The following is a 12,738-nucleotide window of genomic DNA, read 5'->3' on the forward strand; positions in this document are numbered from 1 at the left end:
TTCTATTTATCCAATCTAGTTCAAATACATTTTATTTAACTTGTAGTGGATGACAATTGATGTTAATAGATCGTTTCCAAATATAAGTTCATTATTTAATTTTAAATAATTAATTTTTAGTATTCATGGTGAATTTTTTTGGATTGTCAATAATTTTATTTTCTGATGAATTTGTTTTAGTTTAATTAATTGGTTCTTTGTATTTCATGTTTTTTCCTGGACTTCTATACAAAACCTTTGGGTTACTGAGGGTGTTACTTTTAGACAATTGCCTCCCCCTCAATAGAAAAGGTTTTGTTTTATGGCTACTGGGGCCGGTACCCCCTGAAGAGGTCGGCTTCGGTGGTCATATTTTTATTTTTATTTCCTTCGTTTCCTTTATTGCTACAAGTTATTTTCATTCATTTTTGAGTTTTATGCATATACTTAATACATTTTAAATAAAAAAATGTTGGATTTTGTTATTACGTTTTTCAGTTTTCTTTTTGAACTCACTAATAATGCATTTTTGTCTTAATACATTTTTGTCTTAATACATTTTTTACTAAATACATTTTTACCTAGTACATTTTTTACTAAAGTTATGTTTATGCCCGACCTTGTCAAACAACGCCCAGTCAGATCTCTAAAAACTTCAGAACTATTTGTGCTATTGAAAACTATTATAATTACTATTTTAACTCTTGAATGCTCGAAGGTATTAGTTTAGCCGCTGATACTAAAATTCGTTTACAAATTTTAATTATTCCGTTCGGCAGAAATGTTCGGAAAATTATTTTCTCGCACGACTTCAGCATTAGCCATTGTTACAAATAAGACTTTAGACTGTTCTGTTTCAACTTATACTGCACATTCAATTATTTTTTAATAGCTCAAAGATCACAAAGCTCTCTGAAACCCCCTGTTTGCTTTGTTTATGTTTGTTCTTTTAAAACGCGTTTCTATGGAGTAAAACAATTTTAAATCAATGGAAATTTAAATAAATAAGAATAATAAACTAAAAATTTAAATCAATAGATAAAATTTCTTTTTCGTGCAATTCCATAAAAAGTTTGATATTAAAATTATATTTGATTTGAAATTATATTATACGATTATATTATAAAATTATATTATAATATTCTTCCGAATTTAAAAATAAATTAATGTCCATAACTTTCAAAATTAAAAATAATAAATAAATAACAACAATTTTGCACAAACATTAAAGAACATAAGAATATTATTCAATAAAATTTTAGGTTACTATGAATTTTCGATTTCCCAGAAATGTACTTTTAAATCGTATATATATACTATATATATATATATATATATATATATATATATATATATATATATATATATATATATATATATATATATATATATATATATATATATATATATATATATATATATATATATATATACATAATCTTTCAAATTAGACTATTTAACGTGCAATCTGTCGAGTTTCAAAGTCCTCCATGTTCCCATAACAAATCATACCTCTTTGGGTACTGATCCAGGAGTTTCCTTGTCTTCTGGGTTGGTTCAAGAAGACAAGGCTGCGGAGTGGAACATTAGTAGTCGTAAACTCGATATTGGGTCTGCTGTTCAACGACGGTTATAAAATAAAATATAAAATTCGACTTTTTGAGCCTCGATGGCTCAGGAGATAGAGCGTTCGCCTTCCAATGAGGCGAACCGGGGTCCAATCCCAGTCGATACGAATTCCGCCACCGGCTTGCACCGACCACAACGCTGACATAAATTATCCTCAGTGGTAGACGGATCATGTGTTAGAGTCACCTTACCGTTAGGCTAACCATGGGAGGATCTCCTGGTCTTCCTCTCCAATTAACGCAAATGCTGGTTAGCTCCATCAAAAAGTCCTCCAGGCAAATTTCTCCCATACTCGATCCAGGAGTTGGCTTGTCTTCTGGATTTGGTTCAAAATTACAAGGCTACGGAGTTGAGGATTAATAGTCGTAAACCCATAAAATTGGGTCGGCTGTTCAACGGTTTTTATAAATAAAAAAAAAAAATCGATTATATCGGCTCAATTTCGAGAAATCCTTTTTCACAGAGATCTCGTATGCTTATCATGTAATTTTGCTTAGCAAAAATTTCTTTTTAATAATGCAATTGGACTTCTATTTACCGAAGTCGCTAAATACCGATAGGTTTTATGGAAAATTCGTTAAATGGAAAAGCACCCTTTGAAATACTTAACACAAAACAGGTTTTAAATTCATAAACACTCAACATAATTAAAAAAGCAATTGATACACCTTTCTCTTGTTAACTAGTATATACTATTTATTTTATTAATATTAAGCATAAAAGAAATCTGCATAGAAAGCATGAATAGAGCAAAACATTTTCCAGTACATGCTACATACATTTTCAATTAAAAAAAGCTAAATTTATGTATAAAATTATAGCTGCATTTATTATAGAAGTCATTTTAAACATACAATACCACATGAAGTCTTAATTATAATCACTACTGATAAAATCCGTTAATTGTTTCTGAGTTTTTCGTTTGAAATGCAAACAAAGAGGAAGAGAGATTTTACTGCTTTCTCTAATAAAAGTTAAGTGGCTACGAAAAACAATTAAAGGTCATTTCCCCCATAAAATGCGTTAACAAGTTTAAAATGTTTTGAAATATTTCGGGAAATAGGGAAAGTGGACTTCAAAGAAAAGTTCGTTAAATAGAAAATTCACTTTTCAGTTTGAAAGGTATTTTACGAAGAAATTTCCAAAAAGTTTTTGGTTCCTCGAAAATAATCGCAAAATGGAAGTTCGTTAAATAAAAGTCCGACTGTATTTAAAATTAAAAGGTATCTTATTAAAACCAATTTGAAGAGTCCGAAATTTAATATTTCCACTTAACCAACAGACTGATATATTAAAAACAATTGGAGCATGCGCGTGAAGCTGATCGCTAAGTTTAAAATCATTTGAAGAACCTATTTAACGATAGTAGTAATAATGATAAGGTAATATTGTAAAATGATGTTATAATAAAGAAAAAACTCAGTTTTAATTTAGAAAACAATCGTAATAATAGCACAGTAGAGATAGACAAATATCACAACTTTAAATTTGGGACACATAATATTAAAATATTAAATAATTAATATTATAGTAATATTAAAAAAAATGTGAAAAATTTAAAATCAATCCCTACTTAGGTCAATAAAGAAACAATTTATTTTAATAGCTTTTTATTAAATAATTAAGATTTTTTCTCCCACATGAAACTAAAATTAATGAATTAAATTTAATGAATGAAATAATATTCGCAAAAACTGTATTCACATCAAGTGACATCTCCTACAAGTTCAGAAAAAATGTATTTTTTGAAGAAGAATATAGGGAGAGTAGTGAACTAATAATAGGAATTGAAAAAATATAGAAATGTAGATAAACTGGTTCCTACTATGTAGATTTTTCGCCCAGTAAAAATGTCCTTCCTTAAAAAGCGAAAGAAATTGATAGCTACAATGTATCTTGACTTTAATGCAGGACTCATTTATATGAAAATTAATTTCACTTTGTGAAATCTTTCCGAACAATTATACAAGTTGGTAGTTAAACTATTGCACTAGCAATTGAAAAAAAAAACTTTCTTAAACAGCGTAAAATTTGACAGCTACATTGAAATCCGTGCCATGAATCTATAATTCAAGATTTATTTAAAAGAAAAGTTAAGATATTAACTTTTCTTACTAATAATTACAGTCGAACCTCGATTTAGCGTACTTTGATTTATCGAATATTTTCCCCGTCCCGACAAAAAGGGTGCTAAAAGGCTCTCATTCAACGAATTTTTAGCTTTGATTTAACGAACAACAATCGCTGGAAAAAAATTCGCACATAAAACTAAAAGTTAGAATTTATCGCACGCAAAAATTTTGATTATTTCACACCCAAATCCAAGTGTGCAATTATATGTATGTGTGTAAATATATGTATCTAATTGTGTAATTATATGTATCCAAGTGTGTAATTATATATGTGTATTATGTATTAAGTTTTAAAAGCAAGTAGCATTAAAGAATTACGATAACTTAAAGTTGATTTCTCAACGTATAACTTGTAATTTTTAAGCTCGTTGTAAACAATAATCATTTTTTTTTTTATATCTGTATATCTAAAGGTATTTTGCATTGATATTTTTATACCGTACTTGATATTCGATTCAACGAATTGGCTCAACTGTACTATTAACAGCGAATTATGTTTATTTCTTCAATAGAATCAATAATTTGTTATAATTTATCTATCTAAGCTCGGTGAATAGAGATGCGGCACAGTAACAAATAAAAAAAAAAGTTAATTTTAGGATTTATTTGATTATTTTTTAAACAGAATGTTGTAACAAGGTTAATTTCTAACGAAGAGGTTTTACCACCCAAAAAATCGTTGTCGCAATGTCGCAAGAACAAAAGGGGCGGAGCTACCACTGCGTGTCAATCAAAGCGTCGCCAAAAGGCGGAGTCAATCCAATGTGACATTGCGCGTTAGAAAGGACCGCCTCATTCACAAAACCTGCTCCTTTTTTTTTATTTTACAATTTTTTTTCCCTCCCTCTAGCACTGGTCCTCTGTGCTATCACGCATGTTAACAACTCTACAAGATACAAGCGCTCGGGGCTGGTCGACAATCAAGATCGTTCGTTATTCGGCAACCAGTACGATAATTCCGACGGCGTAAACTGCTACTCTCTTGCAGACGATTTTTCTCGCTCTCTCGTCATCGGATTCTCTGTTTACATTGTGGTTATCGTTTTCTTGGAAATTATTGGCGCATCTTCAGACAAAAAATAAAAAGAATTATTTTATGTTCTCCGAACACGATGGCTTGGCGATAGAGAATTAAATTTGTTAATTGATTTGTATTGCGGAGTGGTGTTTGATTTGACTCTTAATTTGTGCTAGTGTTCGAACTGGAAGAATCTAGAGCACAAAATAAGTGTTCTAGAGAAGATTTAACAATCGAAAGTGGCATCATAGTATGTCCTGCTCTCCATGTGGTTTCGCCTATACTGCATCTCCTCAAGTAAGTCTATCAAATTTCATTATAATATTTAAAAGAATTTCCATGCAACAATGTATAGTGTTGCCATGGATATTTAGGATATTTAAAAAGTTTGAAACTGTTAGTAAACTCACGCCAATACCACCAAGAATTTTATTTTTTTAAAGATTCTACTTTAATGTTTGGTCTGGTAGGATAAGTTAATGTTAATTAACCTTAATGATAGGAGAAATTTAATTTTCTTTAAGGTACTGCATCAGCGTTTAAGAGATCTAGTAGGAAATATTTTTCTTACAGATATATTTTCTTAACAAAATAACATTTACGGGTGGTCACGAATGTATTAAATCATGAAAGATGTTTCTCTCCTATTTGTTACTACACCTACATTTTTCTAAGATACGCGGGAGCCTTGTTTATAGCCCAGTTATTTTAATCTAGCAACTTTTCTACTGCTTAAAATTGAATATGTATAGATAACTAATGATTATATAAAACTAATAATTAAATATGTTTAATTAATCATAGTAATTGTCTTTTAACAGCTTCTTGCTCTTTAGCGGTAATTTTAAAGTTTTTGCAATTGTTTTTTTTTTTTTTTGACAAGTTCCTTGTTTATTATTATTTTTTTTAAAGGATGGCTTATAACATTAACAAATAAGCTATGTTTGGCAGACAAGTTTTTAATTAATAACTTTAATTGTAGAACTTAATAAACGACTTCTAGCACTCTAATTTCGCTGTTAATAAAAACCTATAATACGAGTATAAAACATACCAATTTACCAAATTATTCCAATATGTATTTATCTTTCTTTCTTTTTTTTTGTGTGTGCCTTCCTGATGCTTTTATACATTCTAAATTTTATTATCTTACGTTCCATAGAATGCCAAATAAAACTATACTCTTTATTTATTTGTATAAAGAAAAATTGACTTTGTGTTGATTATACATGAAGTTAAAACAATTTGAAAAAAGCACAAATAATGTCACATAAACGTCGATATTGCTCGCGTGTGGGTGACATAGAATTGTAACGAAAAAAATCTGTTTATGTGACATCATCAAACTTCTTTTCGATGGTTAAAAAAATCTATTTAGTATTAATCAATCTAAAATGACATTCCATTTTTATTTTATTGCTCACATCGATGGTTGTTTAACTATAAAATATAAAGTTTTAAAGGAAAAATCTTTTCGTAACTAAGCTTGTTAAATGTTTTTGCACAACTCATTCTAAAATGAATTCATGCAACAGTAAATGTAAACTGTAAATTCATGCATTTTGATAAAAACAAATTTGAAGATATAATTTGTAGAACTTTTCTGCCTTAAAAGAAATGAAGTCGATCTCGATATTTCGAAAAAATAATAGCTTTTTTTTCTTACATTATTGTAATCAATTGAATCATTTTATACAAATCGTTTATTTTTCTAGTAGCTTATCCTCTCATTAATCAAATATTTGGCTGTAAGGTCTATAATTTATTCTTACAGTGTTACCGATAGCTTTATTTAAATTTAAGTACTATTAATTAATGTAAAATACCATAAATTAATTGATAATAAATTCCTTTGTTTGATACACCGTTAGACACAATTAATATAACAACATATCGGATATCATTAATACGTAATATATATATTAATATATACTTGTTTAGATACCATTAATATATGAAGTACTGGAGTGACACTAAATGTTATTAACTGTAACTCATGATATTGTTCTTTGTTTATTTTCAAAGTTTAAAATTTTACTATAGTAATGCTAGTAAGTAGGAGTAAAATATATATTTTGATTATTTGATGAATATTTCTTGACATAAAATACAAGGTGAAGCTTTTGAAATGCAATTAAGTATAAATAATAGAGTAAAAGCTATGCATTTTTTCCCCCCAATTGCATTATTCAGAAGTTTATTTATATAGCTTTTTTTTTAGATGTAAACAATGAACTAAAATTCAAAGGGATGCATTTATTGTATAATACATATTTCCCAGAAATGAGAATTCAAAGATTAATTGAGCAATTTCTCAAAGCGCTCAATTAATTTAGTTTGAAGCATTAAGAAAAAGGAATTATTTAATAGTTGAATGACTGAAGCATGATTAACTTACTAATTAAAATGCTTGTAACAATAAATTGAAAAGTTTTTTAGGATATTAACATTGACATTGTTCAAAATGTTTTCTTTTTCTTTCATTTTTATGAGATTTTGTTATAATCAATTAGAAAAATTACGATTTTATGATTTTTTTTAAAATATAATCTTTAAAATCAACTTGAGAATATTGGCTTAATTTAGGTAGTTAACAAAAAATTTTAATAACTTGCAAAGAATACTCATTGGTAAAAGCTGTCTTGCCTCCAATGTGATCAGCTATGGAAATAAAAATTAATTTTTTTTTTTCATTTCTGTTTGTAATTTTTACCGATTTTTATGATTATTATTGTTATTTTGAAAGCTTTTCTTCATTACAGACTCAAATATAATAATACGGGTAAGATATACACAGATAAAATATACAATGTAATATTACATACTCAAAATATAAAGCCCAAACATGTGTGAATGTTGTAAACATGTTAGTAGCAAGAGCAGATTTTAATGACCTAAACTTTCACACGATTTTACGATTTTTAAGCATGTATAATCGAGCATACTGTCGTAAAATTGTAATTTATCACAAACCATTTGTCCGTCATTTAAACCTTGCAACCTCCCATGAAATTGATTTACAATCCACTGCAACAACACTTCCCAGAAACCACTCAAAACGAAGCATTTTACCCGCAATCTTTTCATCGTTCGAATGTGCAACAAATCGACAAAAGATTAGAACGTAGACACCGTGGAATCTTCCATAGTTTTTATGGCCTTTAAAATAACTGACCACTGTGGTTTGTGGACGATATTGAAAACACCGACAATAAAACATGGCTTTTGTGCCGATTGGCCACGCTGATTTATTGTGGAGACACTTTCCTTAAAGCACTCAGGCCACCCACAGTGATGGTGGGAATCGATTTCTTGCGGATTTTTATGACGCTTTGGTAATAACATGTGCACGAAATCGATAAAGAGAACTATTTACAGCAGTTTAAGTTGTTATAATTGGACATGAAATTGCCAAAGTTGATTTCATTATACAAATACCTTTATCATGCTATTTTTAAATCTGTCACTTTAAACCTGTTGTCAAAGTACAGTTTAAATTTTTGTAGAAATTGAAGGACAGCGGGATATTGATTAAAAATAAAAATAAAAAATTAAACTTCGTTAATAGAGGCAAAAGAAAAATTGAAATCATTCGTTAACTAGGGGTTTATTGTTCGTAAAATAGAAGTTTTTGTCTTTATTTTAATGGGGGAGGGGGAGGGAATTAGTTAAATCACGAAAATTGTTAAATAAAAATTCATTAAATCGGGATCCACTTTTTAATGGGACATGTCAAAACTACTTTTTAAATTGGAACAACCGAAAAAAATACTTTGCAGTGTTTCGAAATTGATAAAATAGTTTAAATCGGAGTTCACTTTTCATAAGGATAAATCCATACGTTTCAAATAGGGACAACCAAAAAGCGTGTGAATTGGTAAAAAGAGAAAGAAAAAAAAAGAGTTAAAATAATTCGTTAATTAGGGGTTTATTGTTCGTAAAATGGAAATTTCTGTCTTTGTAACAATCGGTGGGAAAAAGAGAAATTTGTTAAATCTCAAAAATTTTTATACAAAGGTTCATTAAATTATGGTCCATTTCTTATAGTTAAAAGCAAAAAATACTTTTCAAATTGGGGCAACCGAAAAAAAAATATAATAATAATAATAATAATACTTTGCAGTGTTTCGAAATAGGGAAAATAGTTTAAGAGTGATAAATAAAAAATATTAAATGAAATAATTCGTTAATTCAGATTTATTATTATTCGGTCGTTAAAAAGGAATTTTTTTTTTTCAATTTAATTGGAGAAAAATAAAAGTTTGTTAATGCGTGGAGTTAGGTTAAAGAAATGTTTATTAAGCGGGGGTCAGATTTTTATATGGATATATTAAAATTAGATTTCATACTGATACAACCGAAAAAAAGACTTTGTCTTGAAATTTTAAAGTAGTTTAAAAAAAATAAGTTATAAAATAACAAAAGGATGTTTTTTATTAATAAAAAATTGGCTTTTTTATTAATCTATTAATAAAAATTTTTTTATTTTCAATTTAAATCCTTTGTTTCGGAATAAAAAGGTACAATGAAACAATTTCTGGGTGACAAATTATTATTGTTCTAGAATAGTTTGTACTTTATGATTTCAAAACTATTCAAATCTGAGTATATTATTTGAACAAGTATATTTTACCATAGATAACTGTTCTTCAAGCTATTGTACTACTGTATTGAATATCGTTACGAAGCTTTAGAAATTAATGTATTTTACTTCGAAAAAAGATTGTAAATTAAAGCTTACAGCACTTTCTTTCCCTACATTATTATAATTTTTATTCTTCACATTAGAAGGCATCTGCCTTTAAAATATTGTAAGCTGAACTGCTTTCTTCCATTGCATTAATTTAACAATTAATGTGTTAAAATCAGATTAAAAAATACAAAAAACGATAAATTTGCTTTTTTTCGCTTTGTATGTTTTATGCGTCGTCATTTGTATACAAATTACAGTGACTAATTGTAAAAACCTTAATCTGAGTTGTAAGTTTAATCCTTATTAACAGTGAATCCGAGCAGTAAATTTTTCTGAGAGTCTGCCAATAGAATTAGAGTTTGATTTATTACATACTTAACACAACTTAATAAAACTTAGTGATTTATAATGGACAAAATTATGAAATTATCACTATTCATTTAACAATCATTGTACCTACATACCATCCAATATCCGTATATTACCTCATATAATAACATGAGATTATGATATAATTAATCAAGAAAATCAAAATTTCAATCAAAATTAAAATGGAACATTAATAACATAATAGAATAAGCTTGATATATGAAAGTTAGATTCATTGAAATAAGAGATAAGTAATTTTGTAAATAGAATTATTACCATAACAAGTATTTATCTTTGAGGGATGTTAAGAAATTAAAAAAATTAATAAATAAAAATAAACTTTAGATTATCTCAAAAATATATCTTAATCTTATGTATATATTAAATCTATCTTGAAACGCAACAAGACAATAACAAGAAAAAAAGATATAGCAGTTTAAGTAATCGCACATACGTTATAATTTTGTTTAACAAAATTGTTTTAACTTTCTCAGCATAAGTAGAATTCAGCATTTTGATGTAAATAGCTTTTTTCTTAAAAATAATTTAGATAAATTATGATCAAGGCTATAAAGATGTAGAAATAAAATTTTTGAAGAATATCGATCTTGTTAACTCCAGAAATACTGAAATATTAAAAAAAAAAAAAAAAAAAAAAGCCAAATGTAGGCAATTTTTTTCATAAATCGTATTTAAATAACAGAATAGTACTATTTTAAAATTTTCCTTTACTATCAAATTTGTATTTTACTTTTCCTGAGTTTAAATTTTCTTTACTTTTTTAAACAGAGAAAAAAAGTTTTTTGAGGATAACTGCTTTGGTATTATAGTTTAGTAAAATTTTCTACTCGGTAAAACAAATGTACGAGAGTTCATACAAGAAAAATAGCCTTTGGGGAATTTCTTTGTTGTACTATAAATAATTTGTTGTTAATTAGAAGAGCCGTCTGCTAAAGCTAACGTATTAGGCTGATTGAAATACTTTATATATATATATATATATATATATATATATATATATATATATATATATATATATATATATATATATATATATATATAGTAGAGTGCGGTCAGAGTCAGTTGCAGTCAGAGTGCGTTGCTATCAATGATTTATTTTAGAGTTAAAAGTTAAATTAGAAAACGAAGTTATTTCAGAAAAAACTATGCATCTTTAAACAAGCAGACCCATCCTTCTTTTAAAGCTAAGGAGTTTATATGATACAATATATATATATATATATATATATATATATATATATATATATATATATATATATATATATATATATATATATATATATATATATTAAATATTTCTGGAGATATGCCAATTTAGAAGAATTTTTTTTTATTATTACTTATTAACTGCCATTTTATTCTTTTGCTTATGATTTTATCAGTCCGTTTTATACGAAATGACTAGTCCTGTGTTTTTTTCTCTTTTCTCGTTTGAGAATTCAAAATAAAAACTGTCGTTAATCTTAACATTTTTATAGTAGATTTATTAGTTAGTGTCTGTTATATACTAAAAATTCACAGTTTCAAGGTAGAATGTTGCAGTGACATTTTTGTGAAATGTCTATAATATTTAGTATAATATTTTTCTAAGTGTTTACATCTGTAATTATGAATAAAATGAATACATATATTTTTTAGTGAAATTATAGTGAAGTTTGCATGAATTTAACTAAAGTGGAATAATGTCTTAAGTGCCAAATATTTCGTTACAAGTCAGGTTAATATTTATTCAATAATTTGCTTATTTTGAAATGAATGTAAGAAAATTGCAGTTGGGTAACTAAAATTACAATTGAGTTCTGCAAAATTTTCAATATTTTAACGGGATTGTGAAAAAAAATAAAAACAACTTTTTGTTTAATTAAATTCTTGCAATGTTGATTACCTGATTGCTTGGTATGGTTAACTGTAGAGGTTTTGATGTCTATTCACTATAGTTAGTATATTCAAGTACATTTATTATAGGTTAATACATGTCGCGCCATCTATACACTAAGAAATGAGACATATTTATATTTAAAAAATGAGTTCGTTCTCGGATCCTAAAAATTGAAAACGGATTATAAACAAGCACTTTATTATAAATAGAGACATTGATTTGTTCTACATATAAAGATATTGGTCTAAACATAAATTTATTATCAGTTTTTTCATCTGAACTAAGTTAGGTTTGAAAACAAAAACATTTTAAAAAGAATAACTCTATCGAAGGGCAATAGGTGATTTTATGATTTACATTCTTTATTTTAACAAATAAAGAATTATTTTTAACTGTGTATGTTTTAAAAAAATGTGAAATATTAAAATTTTGAAGCCTTGAAATAACATTTAGTTAAATAAAAATTCTTTGTATGGCCAATATATTCGCTATTTTATTTTTCATTTATGTTATACTAATTTATCATTATCACTTATGTTACACCAATATTTTGACCATTTTATAAGGTTTTTTGACTTTTAAAGTTTATTTTAAAACATTTTTTAAAGAAATGCTAAATTTTACACACTGTTAATTCATAACATGGAACGTAACATAAAGGAATACCTTTTAAGTAATCATTACACATTGAAAGAATCAGCGTTATCAATTCTTTAGCACTATCCTGTGAGTATGTTAAGTATTTAATATTTCCTGAAATAACTAAAAAACAATGAACATCCTGCAATTTAAAAATGCTTTTCGATATCATTTATTATTTGATATGATTATCGTATTCAAATTCGATTATGCTAACTTTATAATTGCCCTAAAGTTTGAAATTGTTTGCAGACAATTATATTTCCACCAAGAAAATGTGTTATTCTACACAAGCTGTTTTAAAATTTTTTCGGCTAAGGAACTCTAAATAAACGACCTTTTTTCAGTGGAACCCTGACTTTATAAATAATGTTTATTA

The 12,738-nt window shown here is 27.0% G+C and overlaps 1 protein-coding gene across 2 annotated transcripts in view; it reads left to right on the forward strand.

The window, feature by feature from the left end:
• The first annotated feature begins 4,532 nt into the window (after positions 1 to 4,532).
• LOC107456088 (uncharacterized) overlaps positions 4,533 to 12,738 on the forward strand; it is a 46,716-nt gene continuing 38,510 nt past the window's right edge. For both annotated transcript variants that reach the window (XR_015435667.1, XM_016073862.4), the window contains exon 1: positions 4,533 to 5,055. Coding sequence is in view for 1 of the 2 variants with exons in the window: in XM_016073862.4 (XP_015929348.2) it covers positions 5,011 to 5,055 (45 nt within the window). In the remaining variant the exon portion in view is untranslated. The remainder of the gene's footprint in view (positions 5,056 to 12,738) is intronic.

This window comes from Parasteatoda tepidariorum, chromosome 7 (assembly GCF_982258835.1).
Source record: "Parasteatoda tepidariorum strain Cologne lab strain chromosome 7, Ptep-v5.0, whole genome shotgun sequence".
NCBI classification, from domain to species: Eukaryota; Metazoa; Arthropoda; class Arachnida; order Araneae; family Theridiidae; genus Parasteatoda; species Parasteatoda tepidariorum.